Source organism: Siphateles boraxobius, unplaced genomic scaffold, assembly GCF_051911475.1.
Source record: "Siphateles boraxobius isolate OS27281-9 unplaced genomic scaffold, OSU_SipBor_1 8, whole genome shotgun sequence".
NCBI lineage: Eukaryota > Metazoa > Chordata > Actinopteri > Cypriniformes > Leuciscidae > Siphateles > Siphateles boraxobius.
In genome coordinates this window covers 28,406,340-28,434,048 of record NW_027509208.1, presented here as the reverse complement: position 1 = coordinate 28,434,048, position 27,709 = coordinate 28,406,340, and the positions used below count along the sequence as shown (strand labels likewise).

Below are 27,709 nucleotides of genomic sequence, written 5' to 3'. Positions count from 1 at the left end.
CAATCTACATTGTTAAAAGCGCTATATAAATGAGGATGACTTGACTTGACTAATTAAAAACTTTTGATGTTACTGCCAACTTAGAACAACATGAAAAAACATGAATAGGCGACATGGCGTTCGGCTACTTGAACTTGAAATGAAGTAGCATTATCACAGCAGAAGCGTTGCTATCATGTCACAATAAGTAAGCAAGAATTTTGCAATTACAGACAGTGACTCTGAGACTTTTATTTGTTCTGTTTGTGTGTCTTATATTTGAGAGGGTTGTCTCTCAATAAGGAGAAATAAGTAATAAAAAAGAAAAAAACGCACTATAAGCTAGTGACGGACAGTCTTTGCTTTGCTAGCGGGTAGCTACAGACAGAACCGGTGCTAATACAGCACTGGTGCCTTAAAAGGGTGGTAAAACACGATTTCACTTTTCTAACTTTAGCTAGTGTGTAATGTTGCTGTTTGAGCATAAACAACATTAAAGTTGTTTTAATGTTTAACTTTGTTAAAGTTAAAATTGCAAAGTTACAGCGCTCAAAGTCCAAAGCAAAGGAAGATATTTGAAGAAATCAATTTCTAAGGACTACAGCAAACGGCCGGTAGGGACTACACGACATTCCTCCATGGTTGCTGACATCACTAACCCCACTAAACCCCTCCGAGAATACTAAATAAGGGGGGGCGAGGCCATTTTATATTGCGTTGGAGAAGAGTTGTTGTGGTATAGTAGGCTGTTGTTGGCGCAATGCTGTCGAAACGCTGTTATTTTCATCCGGATTGCAGGTCCACTTTGTTCAGCCTTCCTAGGGTTGCAGGAATTAGGGATCAATGGTTAATTATTACCCAAATCTCACTCTCTGTGCTGCACATTTTACAGAGGAAAGCATCCACAATCTTCGCGAGCTCAATGCAGGGTTCATACAAGGGCTTGTCCTGAAAGATGGAGCAGTTCCCACTTTTAAGAACAGAAGCTGTTGTTTACGGGCCACAACCTGTAAGTATGATTTATTTTTCGTTGATGTGTTTTCCTGGAATAGTTCGTATTGTTAATTGTACGTTGTAGCAAGGAAGTAAACAAATGACAATGCTGTTTGGCTCTGCAAACCTGTTTGTTAAATGCTCATTCATACTTAACGTTATCCGACAAACACCTAACGTTACAAACTTTTTTTTAATCTCAACAGCAAACTTGGAATTAGTGTAAATTATTCTTTGATTAGTGCTTTTATGTATTGTTTATCTATATGCTTGTTTATCTACAGGCATGCTAAACATGGTTCTGTGTTTGATTTGGCTACTGTAGTAAAGCCAATGTTTAGTGTTCGTTTTGGGTTACTAGTTCTGGCTTAATAGATATTTGGCTACAATCGTTCTAAAAATACAAAAGTAACGGTGGCATACAGTCAGTGACGATCACTATAGATCCGTAGTCTTTACTCAAAAAAATCCCTTTGAGGACTGTAGTAAAGTTTTTTAGACCGATTATATGAAATTCTTGTTTATGAAGCTTATTTTTTGTAATACTATAATAATTAGTACTATTAAATAACATCGCATCTAAAAAGTAATGAGACAACAAAAAACAAACCTTTCTGAAACGTTGTTTAACAGCCGTTCTTGAACAGGTTCTGCTCGATCATCTTCACTAACATTCTCTGGGTCCGATTCGGGCTCAAATTGGTTTGGTTTTATTGACGCCATTGTTTAGAATACACCAAAGCACAAACTACCGGTAAAGGTACGGGGCGTGATGTTTCCGGAAAACGTGCACTTGGCGGTTAGCGAATCTCAACACACTGGACCAGCTAACCAATCAGAGCTAATTGCGTAGTTTTGAAGGACTGGCTTCATAGAACCCGGAAACCATCAGACCGTTTTTACAAGGAGGGACAGAGCAGTGTAGAATAAAGGTAAAATATATGAAAAATAATTTAAAAAAATTAAAAACAAAGTTTTTACAGTGCACCCCACAAACATAATCAAGCCTTCGAAAAAATTTGTTTTACCACCCCTTTAACGACAGTTATCTACCGGACCGCGGATTTCTGTCCTTCATTTCGGTGCTACTGTAATGCCAGTGCTTCTCTTTGATGCTCTGAATACGGACGTTAGAATAACAGAAATATCGCACCGCTGCACGTGACGCTAGTCAGCAGCTAACTTTAACATACCGTTAGCTAGTAGCTGGATTAAACATGGTTAAAATGCTGGCCAAACAGTATAAAGTGTGACTGTATTTCACTGTAGACTAAAAGGTCCAACAGCGAAACGTTAAGCAGTGCAGCTGCCGTTGTCTGAAGAACAACAGACGGTGCGTTGTGGTGCATTTAAAGTTATTGTAAAATATAATTTTCCCATCTGGTGGTTGTTTTTGTCTTTCAACAGCAATTTACCAGTGAAACACGTTATTGTTATAAGTTATAGTTATTACTATAATATTAAATCATTCAATTTTGTCCATATGGCCTACATTTTTTTTCCCCCTTTATTTGTGATAATTAGGTTATGTCCATTTGGCTTTGTCCGCAGGCAAACAAAACCAACAAACCAAAAATACATGTTTCAGGACAGTTTTTAGGAAGAGGATAGAAACGTTTTTAGCCTTGTATTACTTACAATGCATTGAATTATGATTTTTTTTTTAGATTGTATATCTATACCTATCTATAAAATTACTTGAAGAATGACGTCAAGATACTGTACAAAAAATACTAACATAAACTTGTATTTTTCCCTTTTTTTAGTCATTACAGTCTGATGGCTGAAAAGAAAACCACCCCCTTATACCCCCTCATTGAAAAGTTTATTTAACAGTTTATTTTCTTCTTACCTGTTTCGTTTATTTAAAATATTTGTTATACATTATCAATACAATATGTTTTTACATTATACATTTTTAATTTAAGTGTACAAGTGCAGATTGGTCAAGTGTTCAATAAATGTTTTTTGTTGAGAAATTTTTTCAATCTAAAGTAATTATTTGTGTTACATTTTATCTTTCAAATAGAGGTTAAAAACAAGCACATATCGGCCAAGTATCGGCCAAAATAAATTGCCTAGCATTTATCGGCCCTCGACCGACACGGATTTCAAAAGATCGGCATCGGCCTGAAAAAACCCATATCGGTTGACCTATAGCCTAGATAAATGTGCACAATTATTAAGCACATATCCAAGGTTTGTGTGAAGTGTGGAAGCTGAAGTATTAGTGCTGTTACTGCAAAACATTGAGGCGTCAGCACAGTCAATTGCATTTTCTCCTGATAACAGCGAAAATAACTTAAAATACTCTGTCATTTTTGGTAATACAGATAAGAGAAATACATAATTTGAAACGGTCTACTTTTATTTGTGTAAACTCACAATGACATCAAAACGTTGTACTTTTGTAAAATAAAGAAAAACAGGAATTGCTTTCTGCCATCTCAGTCTTCGTGAACTGCAGTGCTTCAAAAAACTCAGAGTATAGGCCTAACAGACATGAGAAATATATCTATAGAAATGTCGAAATGTCATAATGGCTATGATAGAGGCGCGGCACTATCCTGTGGAGACGGCAAGTCAGCATCATCAATTTCATCTTTGCAACCTATACGGACACAGAAAACACTAGTTTATTAATATAATTAAAACATCTCCTTGCTATTTTTTCCGAGATATTCATAATCATTATTTTGCCTGTGCTTTGCGGCAAGCTTTATGTATACGCTTGAGCATGGTAAGTAAATATTACAGAAAAAACAAATGTAATTAATTAAATACATTAAAAGTTAGTTCAGGCAATAATTAAAAAATCTAGTAAATTCTATATTAGTACTCAATTTAAGCTTGTAGAAATTAAAACGTAACTATCAACATGATAAAATTTGAGGTTCATTCTCTTCTACAAGAGCCAATGAGGTTTATTCTTCTGTTATGCAGCAACTTTGAGCTTCAGCAAGAACCAATGAGGTTCATTCTCATTCAAAACAAGTTTTTTCAGCGTAACATCATTGAGCCATTTTGAATGTCGAAGTTTTTTTTTTTATTTTGTTAAGTACGCAACCATATTTAAATGCAGGATTGAATCTGAAATTGAACTGATTGACATTGATAACCACACCAACAGAAGGGATAAAAAAAAACTAATACAATTGAGCTGTGCATTAAGTCTTGGAGAGTAGGCTAAATGCAGACTAATAGGCAAGGTTTTTTTTTTTTTTAATTGTTAACTTATTAGTATTACTACTATATATTAACACTTTTAATATTTTTTTTTTTTACAGTTATATATGTTAAAATAAAATAAAGGCATTGGTGTGTACACACATTTAGATGCTTCTTGGCTTTCCACCACGTCTGTGTACTAAAGAAATGATGCACATCTTACAGCTGAGCATTCTATGTTCATTCATTCATGTTCTATACATAATAAAAAAAAACATGTTCTATACATCATAAAAGCAGTTGTTTTTTTGTATCTTCAGGTTCAGCATTAAAAAATGACAGCGTGAAGGCTAAGCAAACCAGGACTAAATACAACATTTTCTTTTTTGTAACTCACCAAAATAACCATACTACAAGTGTGAACACACCCTTAGTTTAAAGTGTTAATCCACACATATCCAGTTAATGCCTACTATTCAGTTAACGTTTTGTGCCCAAACACACAGGGTGTTTGATAAGAGACAAAACGTGGCTCTGTTTGTGTGACTAAGCTTTGCCCTGGGGACCATGAGGAAGCAAACTGTTCCAGCTAATTGAATTCCTTCAGAAAGTCTGTTCCCCAGACAGCAATCATAATCAGCAACAAACACACACAAAGTCTGTTATCATGACACACCATATCACTAAAGACAGAGTGGCAAATCTGTCTCCTTTTTAATATTTAGAATTTAGTAGGCTAAGCTTCCCAACAAGACGTGTGATATTTCGCCCCCAGACCGTCTAATTTAATCCAGACACAAGGAACACCCTAAACTGTGATCATATTTGGCCATCAACTGTGTGGATGATTGCTTAACTATACCATGCAGCACAGAAAAAGCTTTACGTTTTAAAATTGGTTCTCAACTGGCAAAAATTTTACACCATCAAAACCTCAACTAGATATTTTAAACATTAATTCTGAACAAATTACAAAGTCAAATTTCCCATTAAGGGTAACAAATAGGGTTGTCACATGCAGTGAATTATTATACACACAGTAGTTTGTTACAAATGTATTTTTTCCTCCAAACTTACATAAAAAGCATTTTGACAAATACGGTCATTTGATCATGCAATGCTACTGAGATAGACTGGTGTAAATTTCAAAGGAAATTTCCCAGAATAGGAACATATGGTCGAATGGTATTTTTACACAGAGTTTCTGAAAATGATGTCATGAATTATAAACACAACTTGTGTGCAGACACACCATGACATGAAGTCCTGAAATACACACTACACAGTTTGTAGAGAATATTGCTGAAAGAAAGTTAGTTAAAGCTAATTAAACTATCATGTAACGAACTGCCTGAAAAACAACATCTGACAACGCAAGAAGACATGCTAAATACGGTCAATGGGAAAGCACACTTAATATGCCCTGGCCAAACATTTAACATTTTCATTTGCATACTTGTGTAAAGTATGTTCCTGGCCTAAGGCAACAAAGTGGCAATTGTTAAGTGTCTATGGATTGGATGATGGCCTCTCTCAAAGAACAGGCTTCGCAAGGGCAGAGCAGTGCACTTGGGGCCGTGGTGATATGTGATGACCTCAGCAGAGGCTTGGAGTGGTGCAGCTGAGACGAAAAGAGTCTGACCCACTCTAGACTTTCAACTGCTCAAACACATAAGAACAGCTGGATCAAAAGATGAATACCTCTAAGATCCAATTTATCCTTTAATTGTTTTATATAATTTCAACTATTTTTGATTTTATTCAAATTAATTCAATCAAATACTGGTAGCTTTTAAGTCTTATACCATTTCCAGCTAAATATACATCACATTATGGAAGTTAAATGCATTGAGAATGCCATTTCACATTGATATGACTTTTCTTGAAAGTAGTTACGTTGGCTCCCTATTAAACATAGAACATTTTAAAATATTGCTGATTACGTACAAAACCATTTAGTGCTTAGCTCCCCAGTACTTGAGTGAGCTCTTAAAACATTATAGTCCATCATGTCTATTGCAATCTCAAAATTCTGGCCAGTTGATAATACCTATAATATCTAAATCGACTGCTGGCGGTAGATCCTTTTCTTATTTAGCACCAAAACTTAGGAATAATCTTCCTAACATTGTCCAGGAAGCAGACACAGTCTGTCAGTTCAAATCTAGACTAAAAACACATCTCTTTGGCTTAGCATACACAAAGCACATTATAGACTTCTATAATTCAATGTTAGGCTGCATAGTTTAGATCAGCCGGAACCAGGAACACTTTCCATAAATCCTGATGTACTTTGTACATCATAATAAGGATGGCGTCTATGCTAATATTAGTCTCTCTGTTTATCCCGAGGTTTACCGCAGTCCGCCAGATCTTTACCTCTGTACAGATAAAATGTTGTCGGGATCATTCCGAATCACGTGGCTACACGGAAGCGGTAAAAAATTATCAGAACCACCAGGCACTGTTTTATGCAAATTAGCGGCCAGATCGCATTAAGGGTTTTCTGTTAGAACGGTGGCGTGTTAGCGGCCCCTAAATTAATAACTAATGATCGTTGCGATGGAAGTGAATCAAAACTAACTTTAGCTGGACAATAATTGTATTCTAGAGCTGCTGTAAAGCTAAAACAATCTCTGTTACTTTAATTTCCTATTATCACTGTATCACTGCTTTGAAACAGTCCATATTGTTAAAAGCGCTATATAAATGAAGGTGACGACTTAATATGCAAGTGCAACTGCCAACTATAATAAATCATTCGTAGGAAGATTTCTTTGAGAAGGGTAAACACTGTGTCCCAAAACACTGATACACTGGTTTAACCAATGGCATGACTTTGGGGTGGGATTCAGAGTTGCCTTACCCAAAAGCTTTGTTAGTGAACTGTGGTCGTATGTTCATATCATTACCAACATTTTTCAACCATTCTTTGTTTCCTAAAACCGTAGTATCAATGAACATTCACAAATAGCATTGCAAAGTTGTGTGGTTGGAACTACAGCTCAACCTGTGATAAGAAGCATAGTTACTTGTTAGTATGACATGTGGACTTAAATAGATCATGCTCTTGAGCAAAATAAGCATGCCAGGGCTCCACACTAAATTCAGTTACATGTTTCTACCGAAATACCATGGTTGAGAACACCACTCATCTTGCAGAGCGGTTAAGTGTTTGTGTGATCAAGATGGGTCTGCAAGTGAATGCACTTGCTCTAAAGCTCACGCTGAGCGGTCTTTGGGGTCGAGCAGACGAATGGTCAATGTGTCGGGGCTTCACAAAAGTAGCGCGGTTTCATTCCGCTGTTGACGCGTTTACCATTTAATGTTTCTCATACGCAACAGAAATTGCAGCACTTATTACATAGGCAACTTGGTAGTGGCGCCAATGCAACCTCTAACAAAGTTTAGTCATATCGGAAGGACAAAAGCTGGCAAAATGTGACAATTTAGTCGCAGTCAGGAGCCCTGAAAGCTAACATTCAGTACAATATTTTATTTAATTTACATGCATACAAATTTAAAATTTTGTATACATTTTTATAGATATTTTAGTTTAAATGGATATTTCACCCAAAAATGAAAATTCTGTCATAATTTACTCACCCTCGTGATATTCCAATCCAGTAGGTCTTTGGTTCATTTTCGGAACACAAATGAAGATATTTTTAATAAAAACTGAGCCAGTTCTCAGCTACACAACAACCACTTTGATGCCTCAGAAAGTTCATAAAGAGATCGCAAAACCAATCCATATGAATTGATTTTCAGCCCCAAATTTTCAGAGACACGATCCCTTCATATGATGAACATTTAATTGACACTTTTATTCACATACAAATGTACAAACATACAAATAAGCATTTACATGTAAAAACATATACAGTCTATTGTCTATTTTTGTATGTCGCATTCTGTTTGTGCTGAGGAAGCTTCTGTCACCAAAACAAATTGTATATATGCAAACATACCTGGTAATACAGCTCTTTCTGATTCTGATTCTAGATGCAGAACTTAAATTTTTGGATGAACCAAACATTTACAGCTTGGGAATAGTCATTTTGACACGCTTTCTTGCAATTAGAACTGTCAAGTCAAGTCACCTTCATTTATAAAGCGCTTTTAACAGTCAACTGTGATTGATTGCATTGATCATCTGAAGCACATACACTGGTACAGCACTCCTCAAAGTGAAAGTGCAAACATCATTTAAATTACCATATAACATTTAGTTTTAGTAGTATGATTATTCAAAGCGTTTTAGATGGTGTATTCTTATAGTGCATTAATAGCGGGAGAGGCAGGACATAGCTAGCATCGGGATCTGTGTAAAGCACACTTTGGGCAAGCTAAATTTTTCGGACACTACAACGATCGTGATATGACGTCACGATCTGCAGCGTATTTTTATGAATTCAACATTTAACAAATAGCAATACACTCAAAATGTAAAAAATGTACCATCTACTCAACTTTACTGCAAAATTATCACTCTTTTAATTCAGCCAAGTGGTCACGCCGTGACGTATCGATCTTCTACTGGTCACACGTCTTCACATGATGCGAATTCGCAGATCAGAGTTCCCCAAACTTGAACTTTGAAATGCAGCGAAACGCGAAACTTTTCGCAAGAGCTTGCGTTTCCTCTCTAACGCATTTGCATGCGCTTGGAAACGAAAAGTTAGGCCTACTCAGTTTTCAGGAAACTCCAACTTCTCCAAAGATCATACTTTGGTAGTTAAGCAGCAAGTTAAGTTTTTGAACTGTGAAACACATGCATGTTTGGTGTTACTAATGATGCAAAAATTACACACTTCATCTACACATCAGTTCTACTACAGATTTTTTCAACAGACATCAATAAAGTATATTTCTGTCTCTACAGCCAACACACAGACTGTTGTCTTTGTTCTGCTCTGTTCCTCAACAAGTGACATTTTACCTGCAGCATTAGAATAAAGTCTTTGACATTTACCTTACACAGTATTACAGACTCTAGAACATGTTTAGACTGCTACTGCAGGCAGGGCTGTTAAGGCGATGCCTGATGGCATAAGCACGCCTCTGAGCAGACGAGCAAACTGTTTTCCTCAGAGGGTGAGCAAAACAGGATGACATGACACTGCCCAGAAAAAAAAAATCGTCTCAACAAATTCTCCAGCTTAAAAGGTAAAGTCCAGTCAGTACAGCAAGTGGAATAAAACCCCAGAATGTTTAGTACGGTCATCTGTTTCCAGGGTTCTGCATGCTAATGTTGTGGCCGGCTGCTTTATTCAGCTGCTTCCTTTCCGAACACCAATGAAGTGATGCACATTATGGATATGGTTTCTCCTTTGTGCTAAGCATTCACACAATTTAATTCAACAAGCAAACCTTGTAGCATTGGGCTAAATGATTAATACCAGCAAAAAAAGCATTTCGAAATGGAGCAAACAGGAACATGTGAGATGAATACAGCTTTTGTGGTTAATGAGAATATGGCCGAATGTTCTGGAAATGGTTTCATGCAGTGTTTCAATGATTCCACTAGCAAATACCAACATAATGTTTTGTCAATGACAGAAAAATTTAACAAACAAATAGAATACCAAGTAAATCTTGATTGTCAAAGAAAATGGTGCATGACTGTTTACAAATTGATCTGTTTTTAAGGGGCGGATCCAATTAAGTATAACTTCGCCGATTTCAACCTGCTTTGTATTGGGTATTGTCAGCAAAAGTCCACTGGACTGCATATTATACTTCAAGCATTTTGTATTCCCATCCGCTGACACTCGGATTGATGGAGGGTTATTAATAAAAAAAGTTATTGTAAGGGTAGGTTTATCACTGAAGATTGTATCATACAGTTTTCTTACTGGTATGGGACGGTGTTTTGCTTTTGGGCAGAACTGATGGAACGGCAGTTTCTTTCTCTGTCTTTATCCTCTCCATTGGGCTGGAAACAGTGTTTGTGGTCATAGGATTTGAAATGTTGACCCTTACTGTACGTTCACACCGCCGCCGACTTGAGCGTCAAAGAAGCTCTGGCCGCTCTGTCAAGGACGCTTGTCAAAAAGCACGGGGAAGCTCGTTGACGCTTTGGACGCTCTGACGTAGCAGGGAGAAGAGAAGTGTCACAACATGAAATGTAATAAACAGAAAAAACAAGCAATACATTGAAAAAACCTTTTATAATGACAGCATTTTTATAACTGTTTTGGTCACATTTGGTCGGGGAAAAAAATAATAATTACCTATTATTATTATTATTATTTGCATTAGGCTATTATTTGCATTAGTGCAATTGGTCAAATCGTTGTCACCGTGAGCAAATGAATTGCATTCCCATGCCTCGTTCTTTTGTAACTGGTCCCTGTAAGCAAACAACGTCATATCATATATCATAGGAAACCCAGCAACAGCGATTATCAGCTTCTCCTCCATTTTCTCGGAACTAATGTTTTGGTAGGAACGAAAGTTCACATCGTATGTTTCTCCGGAATCAGCCAGAGTGAAGGACGTCTTTATTCTGATTGGTTTCTGGCGTTTTGCCGCTGCTTGCCGCTGAACCGCGTCATAGCTCATTACCATAAAGTTGAGCTTCTTTCAACTTTCTGATTGACGCTCAAAACGCTCAAAACGCCCAAAACGCGACGCCGAGGGATTTGACGCTCCTTGCAGCTGAGAGAAGCCAGCTTCCATTGAAAATGAATGACTTCCGGCCGCTTTGGAAGCTCAAGTCGGCGGCGGTGTGAACGCACCTTTAAAGCAACACTATGTCGTTTTTGCGGTTTTTGCTCTCAGGGTCCCCCTACAGTTGGGAAACAGTATTGTCTTCTACTACTGTCGTAAAATCTGTCATGGTTACACCAGGCGATACACGTGTGCATTTGTTGACAAGCCGATACTGTCTTGAGTTCTCGCGGGCAGACTGCCAGCGTTGCGTGTGAAATGTCTTCATCCCATGTATATTGGCATATATTTCAGCATGTCATGAATATAATTTCATGGGTTTTATTTTTTTCAAACGTCAAAAGATCGCGTAGCTCACGTTTACAAGACAGCGTCATTATAGTAGCCTATTGTCTACTGTTTTACATAACGGATATGCTAATTAAATTCAATGTTTGTGTGGTAGGTAATAGCCATATATCGTCAATATTATAATATCAAGCTACCATAGATGAATCTGCAAATTTGAAAATCGATTAGTTATCCTGAAAGATTATTTATTATAACCATCGTAAACTAGCATGTTAGTGTAGCTACCAGATTGATAATTCGCTACTCTACTAGCATTACTTGATTCATGAAGATAAATGGAGGACCAGATAGATTCCGTAACAGGCCAGGCCATGTTATTCAGCCTTTTACATTTCACGCGATAGTCAGCTCCCTGACTTCCTGATTTATTTATAAATGTATAAACACTTTACAGATGACTGACTGCTGCGCTTGTGACAGGGTGCATGTTACTGAAAGAACGAGCAGAGTGAGTCTGTCGCGCGCGCGCGCACACACTCTCACCGTCTTCAAACTGTCTTGCTCTCCCTCCAATAGTGATCCTCGTCCGGTCTTTTAATTTGTCCCTCTCCCTTTTTCTTCTTTTAGTCTCCTCTGACAAAACCTTTGCCTTCTTCCTTTTAGTTGTTGCTTCGGTCATGACAACAACATACAAACGGGTATCAAACGCTAGTTGGGCTCTCACGTCAGAATCTGAGGAAGTGGGGGAAGTGACGTATGCCGTAAAGCAGTCGAATTTTGTAGTTTTTTTTAGTGCTTACAGTTACATAGTGCCAGTAAAAGCGATACAGACACTGTCAGGCTATGGCAGACGTGTCATTCAACCTATTGTAAGTTGATGTACCATCACAAGGAAATATATAATGAAGGTTGAAAAACTACATAGTGTTACTTTAAGTTGCCTACAACTGTCCTTCACTGGACATCGAAAGTAACCGAAAGTAACTACTCCCGCTAAACACTTTCTCTTTGAATTCTTGCACCCAGGAACAATACAAGTCAACACTCTTATCACTAAAAGTTTACTAAGAAGTGTTTCCTACAAAAGCAAACCGTTTATTGTTGCTGCTTTTCCAATATAATTGGAGAGTTCACAAAGAAACATTTGTTGAAAACAAGCCATCCACTTGTTTGACAATGGGATCCTTTTGAAGTCTGACAGAGACACAAACGAGCCGTTTAAACTGCGAACAAAGCTATAGTTATTTTACTTTTCCATGTGTCCTGTTGTCGACAGACAACAAGTGTGTGGAGTATGTCAGAAACTGAATGCGCATCTATACTGTATCAGACAGTGTCAGTGATTATAATGGCCTCTATTTGCTTTTGATTTTACAGGTAAAAAAAAACTCTATGTCAAAAGAGTGAGGAAAATCTGATTTCACATGTCATTTTCTTACTTAGAAACTACTTCTCCAGGAGAGAGAGAGAGAGAGAGAGAGAGAGAGAGAGAGAGAGAGAGAGAGAGAGAGAGAGAGAGAGAGAGAGAGAGAGAGAGAGAGAGAGAGAGAGAGAGAGAGAGAGAGAGAGAGAGAGAGAGAGAGAGAGAGAGAGAGAGAGAGAGAGAGATCCACCAACCCCGAAATAGATGCCACACATCCCACTAAGCCTACTCAATTTTTCCAGATGGAACAGTGTGTATGATTTGTAGGAGGGTTATAGTGTGTCGCTGTGTGAAGGTTCATGAGTGCATCTAGTTCTGATAATGATAGAAAAGAATGAATTATAAAAAAAAACAAGAATCAAGACTATGTGCCTGTCAGACAGAGTCAGCCCACCAATTACTGTAGGCTTCCTCCCTAGACAGCACTCTTGGGCATCATGCACCACAAAAATGCTCTCTAGGTAGGCAGCATATGGATTCAGGAGACTTGAAATAAATGCACATGATGCTCAAAAATGTTGTCCAGACATGTTAGTCTTGGGCATCAATTTCACAGTTGAATTGATGTTTAAAGAAGAACACCACATATAGTCAAGTCAAGTCACCTTCATTTATATAGCGCTTTTAATAATACAGATTGTTTCAAAGCAGCTTTACAGTGATAATAGGAAATTGATGGAACCGAGATTGGTTTGGTTTTACAGCAGCTCTAAAAAATATATATATTGTCCATCTAAAGTTAATTTTTTGATTGATTCACTTCCGTTGTAAAAATCATTAGTTATTAACTTAGGGGATGCTTACACGACACCGTTTTAACGGAGAACAGAAAACTTTTAATGCATTCTGGCAGTTCATTTGCACGACAACAGTGTTTGGTGGCTCGAGAACGCAAACTTTGAAATAGGTTCCAAGGTGCAAGTTTTGAAAACGTTATCATCTCTGTGTAAAATTCAAAAATGTGAATCTGTGAAAACGGTGACGGCGTGCAAATGCTTATTACATGTTTAGTCTATAGGTATGTGCATTTGAACATGTGCGCAGGCGTGTAGTCTTTCTTTACAAGGTAACATCGCCAAATTACTTGTCAGGCCTGCATAAAACAGAATATTTTGTCGTTTCCGCGTATCCATGCGAACTGGAATAATTTTGATAACGTTTTATCTGTACTGGTAAAGGGAAGGGGAGAGACTAGTTGACACTTCAGGATTGCATCAGGGCTATAGTGTTGACGTGTTTTCTATTGAAACTGGAAAATAATTTTGTGGTTCCAGAGTGAGTCAAATGACATTTACAGCTCAGGTGATTAGCACAAAAATCTGTATCCAAAGTGTTCAATGAGCAAAAATGGAAGAATTATAACTGCATACGGAGTAACTGCCATAGAGTTGAATGAGAATTCGAGCAGGGGACGTTAGTTAGGGACAGTCTAGACTAGAGAGCATTAAACTGGACACAAATTTGAATAGACCCATTAATGCCAAATCAGTCATCAATATTTCTGCATACAGCATACAGTACATGGTCTCAATAATACACATGTACTGAATGCCACAAACCTCCAAAACAAGTTAAGAGTACCCATATTGAGTCTGGGAGCACTGTGACTTTTCATGATTTGTATCACTGCTTATGTTTTCAGAATTCCAGACAGGTTTATTAATGATCCTAGAATTACTATATTTGATTAGTTTAAAAACACTTTTTCCATTCAAAAGTTCAAGACCACTGCTAGAAAACATGCAACTCTTGATTAAGACCAAAATATCTGTCAGTACTGTGTCTTAAAATGTAAGTTACACAAAAATAACTTCTTGGTTATATCACACTCACAAATAGGCACAGGGAGTATTTAAGAGCGCGCACACACACACGCACACACAAAAGAACAATTCATAAAAAAAATATTGTCAACGATATAACGATGACCTAGTTAACACAGTTTAAGCAACAACAAGCAAAGGAGTAGTAGGCGTTAATAAACAAATGTTGAGGTGAAGGATGAGGACTGCAGGTTTATGCCGACACAGCAGAATAACAGGTCAGGAGCGTGAGCAAACTAAATATCTGTCGCATCTAAAAATATCAGAAAGAGTAACGGCAACATTGTGTCTGCAGTGCGTTACAAATCACTGCATAGAACAAAAATCACAACTGCAGCATCCTTAGTGCAAATCCCTTATACTTATTATCAATGTGTACGTTTATAGAGAATGAGTGCATGTATTGAAATGCAATAGTTAGATGGTGAGCACGCTTCCATTTCTATTTACTACCATAACCAATACAAATAATGCACTTACCCAGACGATAGCCTAAAGTCCTGTCTTTATGTTCTCCATGGTACACAACCCAATCCCAAATATTTCCGTGGTGGTGTAAAGTACAGCAGATGAACAGGTATAGGCGAGTTAAATGCGTTTTCAGCAGGATATCATTCAATGCTCCGAGCGGCTGGCTGATGGTGATGATGATGATGGCGCAGCGGCAACATAATGAAACTCAATGGCGCTTTGTTTTGATTGACAGCTCCTTCAGCCAAAAGAATGCCCTGGATCGCGTTCATCATGAGCTCGAGCATTTCATTGGCTGAGGAAGCTTTTAATCAGCCCCACCCGGGGTTTGTAAACAGGGTACGCGAAGGACTGAACCAAAAACGCCGGCCGATGACACACGAGTCTTTTTTGTGACTCCTCGTTGATGGTTTTCATATGTCAGCTGGGAAGTGTTAAAAGAATTTACGAAGAATGGTAGATTGAAAACGATCCGTTCATTGAGGAATTGTAACAAATGAGGTCACCTCCTCTCCCGTAAGCCTCCTTCTGCGACAAAGCCCAAGCATTCATGTGGCAGGCTAATGCATTAATGTCTAAACTGTAGGGGTACTGCAGCACCCTCTGTCTTCATATGATTGTAAATGCAAGGCAAATGTTTGTCCATTTAATTGTTTTTAGCATTTAGTAATTTATTTGTTATAAAACTCTTTAAATGGGCTTTTACTTATGTTTACTAATTTTTACTTATGTTGAATTATGCATTTTATTTTATTTTATTTTACAAGCAGAGTGTGACGTCATAGTGTGACAGCAGCATTTCAAATTATTCTCCACAGGGGGGGTGGCGCAAGATGGCGACCTGAACAGTTGTGTTGGTTCGTGCTCTGAAGCTTTATTGAGGAGTTGCATCTGCTGGTTGAATTTGTAAAGTTTAATTACAAGGCATGGAGTGGCAACTCTTTTTAAAGGTAGAATGCTTTAAATTTACTTTATAAATCCCATCAGACTGTGACACAGCCTATATTAAATAAACACAATGCAAGACCACGTGTGAATTTTCCATAATGCCAAAGAACAAGGACGGAAAGTTACTTTCTTCGCTTTTCGAAGCATCATCTGGAGCTGATTCATCCCCAAATACTCCAATAGGTAGTCCTCTTTCAAAAAAAAGCATGTCATGAAGAAGACCTAAAAGTATCTAATGCCGATATATTTGTGCTGTCAGTGCTCTTAATGATCGTTTTTCATCGGTGGAGCAACAAATTGCACAGAACTCGTGGCTATAGTAATTCCTTCATATATGACTGATTTTGTGGCCGAGGAGATGAAATCTCTATCTGCAAGGGGTCAAAACTAATGAGAGCAAGGTATCGCAAGTGTGATAAAGCCGAGATCTACAGTAGGAGATGGAATTTGAGGCTAGATAATTTGAGAGAAACTGATGGAGAAAATATAAGAATCAAAGTGCTCGAAATCCTAAAAATGCTGACTCCGGACGAGGTAGATGACATCCGTTTTTATGTCGATAATCCACAGGATTGGACGTCCTGGTTCTGGAAGTAACCGCCCCAGGCCGGTCATCATTCAGTTCGCACTCAGGTTCTACAGAGAGAAAGTCTGGAAAGCTGCACGGGATCATCCTGAGGCATCCAAAGGGAGCGAGAGAAGAGGGGAAGAGAGCTTACTTTCATGGAGCAGATGCCTTTATTGATGGAGAAAAACTGTCTGTTGACGACTATCAAGATGAGTATTAACTGAGAAGGATGTATTGACTACGCTGGGTAGTCAGTCGAACTGAAATCCTGTGCACAGTCTTCAGGCCATTTTGTGTTCGTCCAGGTGATGCGACTCCTCGTAGTTTGGAGTGGAATACCGACTGGTTTGTGAAATTTCGTTGTTTCATGGTTCTTTATATAACATTGTTCTTACATCCAAATAAGATTATTCTATGTCTGATTTTGTTTTTAGTTGCAGTAAGGCTAAAATCTTTCCGTTGCAGGGACTGTCACTGTCACTGTCGAGCTGTCACTCGACCTGTCACCGCTATATGCGCCTGTCACTGGACCTGTCACCACTATGTGCGCCTGTCACTCGACCTGTCACCGCTATATGCGCCTGTCACTCGACCCGTCACCGCTATATGCGCCTGTCCCGCGACCTGTCACGGCTATATGCGCCTGTCCCGCGACCTGTCACGGCTATACGCCCCTGTCCCGCGACCTGTCACGGCTATGTGCGCCTGTCCCGCGACCCGTCAACGCTGTACGCGCCTGTCCCGCGAGCCGTCACGGCTATACGCGCCTGTCCCGCGAGCCGTCACGGCTATACCCGCCTGTCCCGCGAGCCGTCACGGCTAAATGCACCTGTCCCGCGACCAGTCACCGCGCCTGTCCCGCAAGCCGTCACGGCTATGCGCCTGTCTCTCGACCTGTCACTGCTATACGCGCCTGTCCGGCGACCCGTCCCTGCTATACGCGCCTGTCCCGCGACCCGTCACTGCTATACGCGCCTGTCTCGCGATCCGTCACGGCTATGCACCTGTCTCTCGACCTGTCACTGCTATACGCGCCTGTCACTCACGGGTAAATAAATCTATGCTATGGGCTAGTTATTGTAATTCTTCATGTAGCCTAGCTTACACAATATAGTAGTAGGCCGGCAACCTAATAATAATAATAATAATAATTATTATTATTATATTATAATAATAATTATTATTATAAGCCAACCTCACTGCATGCTATCTTAAGGTAATGTTGCACTATGAAAGTGCGTATCTATACCACGAATTTAATTTCCCTTTGCCATTTATACGCCAAAAATAGTTTTTGCTTATATGATAGGCCTACGCAGCTTTAGCGTGCATATGATACGCACTTTTTGGCGTGCACTACCTTGGACCTTTCAAACGTACACTTAGCCCGAATGGACACAGGAACCGGGCTAACGTGAAGGCTGTGTGCGAGAAAATCAATGAGTAAATTTACGTCACGGTAACACGCCACAGTCTATTCAGACAAACTGTTGCAGGTTCAGTGGAAAAAGGAGAAGAGTGATGTTAGGAGGTCCATGCTTGGTCATTTACACAGATTACAGTGTGCGAGCTCAACACCAATTTGTTTGAAGTTCAAGCTGTTCAAGCAGATGAGATGCATTTGTCAGTGAATGAGGGGAGTTGTTGGGGTGGGGGGATTGGGGGGGGGGGGGGGGGGGGGTGTTGTGGGGTGTAAGAATGGGATTTTCAAACTTGCTGTAAACACACATAGGCCTATTCACATCAGCCGTCAGGTACCGTCACCCTCCCCCCAAAATTTACCTTTACCTTTTTTAACCTCGAGTACCCTGAAAGCTAGCTATTTGATTGGTCTAAGTGCGTTGACCAGTTTAATTTGATTGGTCCAAAATCGACACCAACGACGGAGGCAGCGATGATGATCAACTTCAAGGATCAGCCTACATGCAGGAGTATCATAATCAGCGTAAGTACAAATTTGTTCTGGTGTAACCATAGATTTGCATGATTTATCTTTTATAAAATATCGTTTGATGTAGGCTATGTTTAATAAAAAAAATATATATTTATGTCAATCTCAGTTTTACTCTTTTTTTTTTTTTTTACTTGTGCTTGGCCTTCAAAGTAACATCTTACCACTTGTCATTGTTTGACTTTAGCATTTGTTACAATAAGGATTTAATTACAAGTGAGACTGATGGCTCCTTATTAGGCCTATGCTTAGGCCAATGTTCCTTTTTTATTTATTTTGTATCTATAGCATTTGTTATGGAAAATGACAACCTACACAGTTAGAAACTATAGCTAAACCATGCCACAGTTGTAACTATACATATTTAGTGAAAAATCTATTCCCTTAACAGAGATTATCTATTAGGCTATAAATTCAACAACTAGTCATATTGAGCAGATAATTGATCCGATCAGTTCGTACAGATTATGAAACCTCCACACGCGCGATGTAGGCTACCTAATACAATTAATTAATAGCCTGATTCTTTGTTTTCGTAAAAAAGTAAATTGTGTGGCGCTGAAGTTTCATTATTGATCATGATTGATTTAAGATTATTTATTTATGTATTTATATTTTTTCTATGCATAGGACAATTTTGTAGCAATATTGATATAGCTATTTGCTCTATTGTTGTCTTGTATATATCTTTGGCAACGAAGTATAAATGGATGTGAACTTCATTATTAGACTTTTATTTTCCAATTACATAATTGGATTAATCATATGCTCTATGCACATCTCTCTCTCTATCTCTCTCTCTCTCTCTCTCTCTCTCTCTCTCTCTCTCTCTCTCTCTCTCTCTCTCAAAATGTCTTCTGTTTTTATTTGACAGGAAGGGTATTTGAGTTTCTCAACAAAGAAGACTTTTTGGAGCTTGGAGGTGATCAGGATTGTTGTTACTGCTTTTCTTTAGTTACAGCATCTAAAAATCATTTTTCTATAAAGCATCTGAGATTTGCTAATATACACTTTAAAGAGGGTGACACAACTGAGTAATATCTTGAGAATTAAATCTTGTAAATATTAATAATCTATTAAATGTATATGTAGAATTTATGTATTGAAACATTGTTTACAAAAAGTCCTATTATCTTATAGGCAAGTTCACCATACCATGTCATTGTCCAGATCATAAAAGTGGTAAAAGGAGCCACTGGCATTGTCCTAAGTGTGCCAAAATAATAAATAGATCTGGAGATTTCAAATCCCACTTACAAAATCATGGTAGGTCAATGTAAACAATTAAAATCATACTCTTTGTATCTTTGACAAGTTTAAAAGTTACACTACATCTGTCAAATGCATTCCTTTTCTTTGCTATAACACGTCTGATGTTGACAGCAACACCTTCTGGTGAGTACACTGAGAAATTTAAACCAAACAGAAGTAGAGATACAACATTGGTTTATAACTGAAATTATCATGATCAAAATGAATGCGTCTTATTTTTCTCAGATGTGGAACATCCTTCTGTGCCTACTGTTGTAACTGACCAAGTCCAACAAGGAACCAGGGTGTGCCATATATGTGGGATTAATTTCAGCACCACCTCAAACTTGAGACGTCATGAAAAAGAGCAGCACGATGGACAAGAACCCTTGATGTGCATTGACCCAAAAAATGGACTCTATGTGACAACAAAACATTCCCATGGTATTAGACTTCCTATACATCTACAGAAGTGTTTACCAGGACAGCTGTATGATTGTGAAGTGGATGAATGTAGGGACTTTATGAGCATAGCTGCCCAAAGTGGAAACCCTGGTAAAGAATGCTACCACCTAGAGAGGACCAGAAAAGCCCAAGCATATATTCCACCACCAGCACTGAAAAATGAGTCTGTGAATGAGATGGTGGAAAAAGGACTCATCTCAGCATCCAGGCAAGAAGAATGATTGGCACTCTACCAACATGCCTACTCAGAGGAAGTCGACTGTGTGTTTCCAATTTTCTGGGGGGAACACAGTCTCTCTAGTAGATACATCTTCTTCTCAGTGTACACTGGTGAGAAGGACAACTGGTGTAGGTTTGGAAGGACAATTTCAACGTTTGATACCAAATCAGGTAAATGGCACTGCAAGTGTATAGGATCAAAAAACAGAATCAGCTGTTTACATAGATACTTGTCTATGTGGTGGCTGTTCCAAGAGCATCCACACCTGGCCAAAAATGCAGTGGATACCTCAAACGAGGATATCGACGATATTAAGGAAATGGTCAGTGGAAATCTGGGTATGCATTATCAGCCAGGATACACGCATAGTAGTGTGATCATTATGACCAACTACTTGTGGAATTCCAAGAGAATCCCAGAGGATCTTCCACTTGATTTAACAAAGACAGAGAAGCCCGTTCCAGAGAAATTTGAGCCTGCAGAGGCAAATTGTCCTAACTGTCCAGGGCCGTGTCCTCCTGAACTGAACAATGCTTTTTCATAACAACACAAGCAACGGTCTATGGGATGTTTTCGCAGAACAAAGGTGGGGCATTCTTTACAATTTTTACACTTAAGGCACTTATATAAATTGTGCATATATAAAAAGTGAAATGCCAATAAATGTGTTGATGTGTTTTCATTTAGGTATTACAGTCTATGGAAAGGAGTGCCCAGTTTGCAAAAACGTAATTCGTTTTCAGGATTACAATTCTGGATTTCACAACTACAATAACAAGATCTTTCTTTCCATACCATTATGTTCTCTTCTGACAACCGGTCTTTCGGTGAGTTCGTCCAATTGGATTGTTACAACTGTGGGATGTGTTTTTACTAAATTAAGCACATACAAAAATATTAACAACATATGTTTTAAAACAGTCTTTTTTATTCTTTGCCGAATCACATTGCTGTTGGACGGTTGTTGCGCACAATAAAGTCCCATTCTGGGACTGAAGTGCCATACAACTCCCTAAGGAAGGCTTTCTATCACTTCTGTGCTCTCAAAAAGTATTCCTACAACTATTTTTGTTACCGCTGTGGACACCACCCATCTGTCGTCATTGCTGACGCGAACTGGAAAGTTGCTTTTGAATTGCCAGGTGAGAGTTGATTTAAAATGTATTTCAAAACTTCTAGCATAATTTATCCCACATTCACAAGCTCATTGTCACTTTCCACAACTACCAGTCCATCTCCTAAAACGTCCGGAGAAACATAATATCACACCCCAGGACACGGAAGTTAACGTGGCAGCAAGATGGGATAACCTGGAGAAGGAAATTATAGCCACCGGATTCTGTGATGGTAAGCATAATATGTTAATACGTTAGGTGCTCTGTAAATTTTGCAACATTATTAATCTTATTTCTCTTAATATGAATTTATACCAATTGTACTTATGTTCAATTTCTGCATAATTCTTTAAGTTAAAATTCTGTATTGTTTCACATGCATTTTTATTGTACTTCAATTACATACATGACAGAATGAACCTTACAAATTTCATTCTTTAGATGCATCTGGCAATCCATTTAAAAACCTCATTGTCATACTCTGGCTTTGCTCCATGGATGGGGCAACATACACGCACCAGTGATACCCTACCGAAAATTTTAGTTTTCAAAGGGCTATCCTACAGTGACAGGGCCAGCAGCAGTCGTGTTGCAAAGGACATCGATGAGGACCAGATTTTACAAGTTCTTGATGCAAAATTGGTAAAGATCATTGTACATGATTTTCTTACATTCACATTAACATGCAACACATTATCTAAAAATTTTGCATTCCTAAAAATGTTTTAATGTAAATTTTCATTTGATCAGCCAAAAAAGGATAAACTGATTGAAGCCTGCAATGTCCTCGGAGTGTCTGCCAGTGGATCAATCACTGACATGATAAACAGGCTTGAGGAGCTTCTCCTTTATAAGCATGTTTATCCTAAAATGTTTGTGAAACTCAAAAAAGCTGGAGGTAAGATGGGTTTTGTTACTCTTTGGCATGTATATAATTTATATTAGGGAGCAATAAATTTTCTTTTGTAATACAATATCTTTTTGGTTAAACTCACCTACGCTGTTCCGTAAATATTTGTTGTAATACAGGTGGAGTTTTACACATGGGATGCAGCCATGGAGTGGTCTACTATTCATCGCCTTTATGGTGGCAGGAGTCCGCTCGGGACCATGGGGATGCCTTGTTGAGTTTCAAACACCTTCCCACTGTGTACATATGTGACATTGCTGGACGTGTTGCCAGACATGTCAACATTCGCACACAGCAGCGATTTTTCAAGCCACATGATGGGAGGGTGTGTGAGCCAACAGAGGCAAATATATCATTGGCATCTGCTGGGAAATTGAGGGTACATCCTGACTGGGTCAACAATATCAAGATGAAAGCAAGACTCAACCCAGAACCATCAACAATGGACAATCTCTTACAACCTCATCCAGAAAGTGGAACATCAGACCGCTTCTCCTTTTACGATAGGTTCCACCAAAAGAACCAAAAACGACCAGAGGAGAAGTTGCGGAGTCTGAAAATAATCCCTGAACTGGCTTCTCTTATCAACACCTCAGAAGCTGAACAAGTGAATAGGGAGCTGTCCTCAAGCCGATATTCATTGTGTCAGATGAGAGATACCCACTATATGTTTTCATTACGCCTGTACTTCCATCTACACAATACCAGGAAGAACTCTGCATTTTTGAAAGAAATGCAGAAACGTACAGAGGAAAATATATACTTAGGACTACAGGGCAAACTGATGTGTGGCCAAAAAGGTAATGATGTGAAATTTGAAGTAATATGTGCTGTAACACATTTTCATTATAGCGAATCTATAATATTTACTGTGGAGTAATGTATTCATCAATAATTGCAGAAACAAACACACGACCAACAGAAGAACAGGGCAGAGATCCACATGGCCCAGCAAAAGTTGACAGTATGCCTGAGGAGGGGAAGAAGTTTTCTGTGGCAATGTTCCCCATTGAGCAGATGCACAAGGTAACAACATTGGAATTTTCACACCACTGACAACCATGAACAACAATAAGAAACTAGAAAAAAAAGTTTGATGAGACAAACTTTAAGTTGGCTTGAGAAAGCCGGACCAGAGAGTTTGAATAAGTTTAAAGTAGTTTGAAGTTTAAAGTAGTTTGAAGTTTGATAGATGGATTAGTTACAAAGAAAGAATAGTTAGAAAGAAAGAAAATGATTGGTTAGAAAGATAGATAAATAATAGATAGATAGAAAGATTAGTTTCATTGAAAGAAAGATTAGTTAGAAAGAAAGAAAGATTAGTTAGAAAGAAAGAAAGATAGATTAGAAAGAAAGATTAGTTAGAAAGATAGATAGAAAGAAAGATTAGTTAGAAAGAAAGATTAGTTAGAAAGATAGATAAAAAGAAAGATTAGCTAGAAAGAAAGATAGATAGAAAGAAAGATTAGTTAGAAAGACAGAAAGATCGATTTGAAAGAAAGATCAGAAAGAAAGAAATATAGATAGAGTAGTTAAGAAAGAAAGATAGATTAGTTAGAAAAAATTAGTTAGAAAGAAAAAAGGCAGATTAGTTAGAAAGGAAGATAGATTAGTTAGATAGAAAGAAAAATAGATTAGTTAGAAAGAAAGAAAGGATTAGTTAGAAAGAAAGAAAGGCTTAGTTAGAAAGAAAGATGGATTTGTTAGAAAGAAAGAAAGAAAGAAAGGATTAATTAGAAAGAAAGAAAGGATTATGTAGAAATATGGATTTGTTAGAAAGAAAGATAGATAGATAGATTAGTTAGAAAGAAAGAAAGACAGATTAGTTAAAAAGAAAGAGATTAGTTAGAAAGAAAAAAGATAGATTAGTTAGAAAGAAAGATAGATAGATTAGTTAGAAAGAAAGAGAGATAGATTAGTTAGAAAGAAAGATAGATAGATTAGTTAGAAAGAAAGAACGATAGATTAGTTAGAAAGAAAGAACGATAGATTAGTTAAAGAAAGATAGATAGATTAGTTAGAAAGAAAAAAGATGGATTAGTTAGAAAGATGGATAGATTAGCTAGAAAGAAAAAATATAGATTAGTTAGAAAGAAAAAAGATAGATTAGTTAGAAAGAAAGAAAGATTAATTAGAAAGAAATATAGATTAGCTAGAAAGAAAGATAGATATATTTGTTAGAATGAAAGAAAGACAGATTAGTTAGAAAGAAAAAAGATAGATTAGTTAGAAAGAAAGAAAGATAGATTAGTTAGAATGAAAGAAAGATAGATTAGTGAGAAAGAAAGAAAGACAGATTAGTTGAAAGAAAGAAAGAGATTAGTTAGAAAGAAAAAAGATAGATTAGTTAGAAAGAAAGATAGATAGATTAGTTAGAAGGAAAGAAAGATAGATTAGTTAGAAAGAAAGATAGATAGATAGATTAGTTAGAAAGAAAGAACGATAGATAGAAAGAAAGAATGATAGATTAGTTAGAAAGAAAGAACGATAGATTAGTTAGAAAGAAAGATGGATAGATTAGTTAGAAAGAAAGATAGATAGATAGATTAGTTAGAAAGAAAGATTGATAGATTAGTTAGAAAGATAGATAGATTATTTAGAAAGAAAGATAGATAGATTAGAAAGAAAGAAAGATTATTTAGAAAGAAAGAAAGATAGATTCGTTAGAAAGAAAGAAAGATTAGTTAGAAAGAAAGAAAGAAGGATTAGTTAGAAAGAAAGATGGATTTGTTAGAAAGATGGATTAGTTAGAAAGAAAGATTAGTTAGTTAGAAAGAAAGAAAGATGGATTAGTTAGAAAGAAAGAAAGAAAGATGGATTAGTTAGAAAGAAAGAAAAGTTAGAAAGAAAAAAAGATTAGTTAGAAAGAAAGATATATTAGTTAGAAAGAACAAAAGATAGATTAGTTAGAAAGAAAGATGGATTAGTTAGAAATAAAGAAAGATGATTAGTTAGAAAGAAAGAAAGATTAGTTAGAAAGAAAGAATGTTAGATTAGTTAGAAAGAAAGAAAGATAGATTAGTTAGAAAGAAAGAAAGATTAGTTAGAAAGAAAGATGGATTTGTTAGAAAAAAAGAAAGATTAGTTAGAAAGAAAGATAGATAGATTAGTTAGAAAGAAAGAAAGATGGATTAGCTAGAAAGTAAGATGGATTAGTTAGAAAGAAAGAAAGAAAGATTAGTTAGAAAGAAAGAAAGATAGATTAGTTAGAAAGAAAGATGGATTAGTTAGAAAGAAAAACAGATTAGTTAGAAAGAAAGAAAGATAGATTAGTTAGAAAGAAAGAAAGAAAGATAGATTAGTTAGAAAGAAAGAAAGATAGATTAGTTAGAAAGAAAGATAGATTAGTTAGAAACAAAGAAAGATTAGTTAGAAACAAAGAAAGATAGATAGCTTAGTTAGAAAGAAAGAAAAATTAGTTAGAAAGAAAGAAAGATAGATAGATTCGTTAGAAAGAAAGATAGATTAGTTAGAAAGAAAGAAAGATAGATTAGTTAGAAAGAAAGATAGCTAGATTAGTTAGAAAGAAAGAAAGATTAGTTAGAAACAAAGAAAGATAGATAGATTAGTTAGAGATAAAGAAATATTAGTTAGAATTAAAAAGATGGATTTGTTAGAAAGAAAGATAGATTAGTTAGAAAAAAAGAAAGATAGATTAGTTAGAAAGAAAGAAAGATTAGTTAGTAAGAAAGAAAGATAGATAGATTAGTTAGAAAGAAAGAAAGATAGATTAGTTAGAAAGAAAGAAAGAAAGATAGATTAGTTAGAAAGAAAGAAAGATAGATTAGTTAGAAAGAAAGATAGATTAGTTAGAAAGAAAGAAAGATTAGTTAGAAAGAAAGAAAGATAGATAGATTAGTTAGAAAGAAAGAAAGAAAAATTAGTTAGAAAGAAAGATAGATAGATTAGTTAGAAAGAAAGAAAGAACGACAGATTAGTTAAAAAGAAAGAGATTAGTTAGAAAGAAAAAAGATAGATTAGTTAGAAAGAAAGATAGATAGATTAGTTAGAAAGAAAGAAAGATAGATTAGTTAGAAAGAAAGAAAGAAAGATTAGTTAGAAAGAAAGATAGATTAGTTAGAAAGAAAGAAAGATTAGTTAGAAAGAAAGAAAGATAGATAGATAGATTAGTTAGAAAGAAAGAAAAATTAGTTAGAAAGAAAGAAAGAAAGATAGATTAGTTAAAAAGAAAGAGATTAGTTAGAAAGAAAAAAGATAGATTAGTTAGAAAGAAAGATAGATAGATTAGTTAGAAAGAAAGAAAGATAGATTAGTTAGAAAGAAAGATAGATAGATTAGTTAGAAAGAAAGAACGATAGATTAGTTAGAAAGAAAGAACGATAGATTAGTTAAAGAAAGATAGATAGATTAGTTAGAAAGAAAAAAGATGGATTAGTTAGAAAGATGGATAGATTAGTTAGAAAGAAAAAATATAGATTAGTTAGAAAGAAAAAAGATAGATTAGTTAGAAAGAAAGAAAGAAAGATTAATTAGAAAGAAATATAGATTAGCTAGAAAGAAAGATAGATAGATTTGTTAGAATGAAAGAAAGACAGATTAGTTAGAAAGAAAAAAGATAGATTAGTTAGAAAGAAAGAAAGATTAGTTAGAAAGAAAGAAAGATAGATTTGTTAGAATGAAAGAAAGATAGATTAATGAGAAAGAAAGAAAGACAGATTAGTTGAAAGAAAGAAAGAGATTAGTTAGAAAGAAAAAAGATAGATTAGTTAGAAAGAAAGATAGATAGATTAGTTAGAAAGAAAGAAAGATAGATTAGTTAGAAAGAAAGATAGATTGATAGATTAGTTAGAAAGAAAGAACAATAGATTAGTTAGAAAGAAAGATGGATAGATTAGTTAGAAAGAAAGATAGATAGATAGATTAGTTAGAAAGAAAGATTGATAGATTAGTTAGAAAGATAGATCGATTATTTAGAAAGAAAGATAGATAGAAAAGAAAGAAAGATTATTTAGAAAGAAAGAAAGATGCATAGATTAGAAAGAAAGAAAGATTAGTTAGAAAGAAAAAAGATGGATTAGTTAGAAAGATGGATAGATTAGTTAGAAAGAAAAAATATAGATTAGTTAGAAAGAAAGAAAGAAAGATTAATTAGAAAGAAATATAGATTAGCTAGAAAGAAAGATAGATAGATTTGTTAGAATGAAAGAAAGACAGATTAGTTAGAAAGAAAAAAGATAGATTAGTTAGAAAGAAAGAAAGATTAGTTAGAAAGAAAGAAAGATAGATTTGTTAGAATAAAAGAAAGATAGATTAGTGAGAAAGAAAGAAAGAAAGACAGATTAGTTGAAAGAAAGAAAGAGATTAGTTAGAAAGAAAAAAGAAAGATTAGTTAGAAAGAAAGATAGATAGATTAGTTAGAAAGAAAGAAAGAAAGATAGATTAGTTAGAAAGAAAGATAGATTGATAGATTAGTTAGAAAGAAAGAACAATAGATTAG

General features: G+C 36.4%; 2 protein-coding genes and 1 pseudogene across 4 annotated transcripts in view; 2 read left to right on the top strand and 1 right to left on the bottom strand.

Moving 5' to 3' along the window:
• fynb (FYN proto-oncogene, Src family tyrosine kinase b) overlaps window positions 1-15,375 on the bottom strand; it is a 100,302-nt gene extending 84,927 nt beyond the window's left edge. Inside the window, exon 1 of one of the 3 annotated variants that reach the window (XM_077220235.1) lies at window positions 14,833-15,375. The gene's annotated coding sequence lies outside the window, so the exon portion shown is untranslated. The remainder of the gene's footprint in view (window positions 1-14,832) is intronic. The other 2 variants (XM_077220236.1, XM_077220234.1) reach the window with 2 other exon arrangements.
• Window positions 15,376-19,663: 4,288 nt separating this feature from the next.
• Window positions 19,664-20,770, top strand: LOC143728978 (uncharacterized; annotated as a pseudogene).
• A 1,327-nt stretch (window positions 20,771-22,097) lies between these two features.
• On the top strand, window positions 22,098-23,698 carry LOC143729149 (uncharacterized). Its single transcript, XM_077220248.1, has 3 exons — window positions 22,098-22,239; window positions 22,371-23,051; window positions 23,153-23,698. Exons 1-3 carry the CDS (start codon window positions 22,161-22,163, stop codon window positions 23,305-23,307), a joined length of 915 nt encoding a protein of 304 aa, XP_077076363.1. The 5' UTR covers window positions 22,098-22,160; the 3' UTR covers window positions 23,308-23,698.
• Window positions 23,699-27,709: the final 4,011 nt, after the last annotated feature.

Coding starts and splice junctions, on each gene's coding strand:
- LOC143729149 (XM_077220248.1), top strand. CDS start 22,161: ATGATAAACAGGCTTGAGGAGCTTCTCCTTTATAAGCATGTTTATCCT. Junction 22,240..22,370: donor GAAACTCAAAAAAGCTGGAG/GTAAGATGGGTT, acceptor GTTGTAATACAG/GTGGAGTTTTACACATGGGA. Junction 23,052..23,152: donor ACTGATGTGTGGCCAAAAAG/GTAATGATGTGA, acceptor CAATAATTGCAG/AAACAAACACACGACCAACA.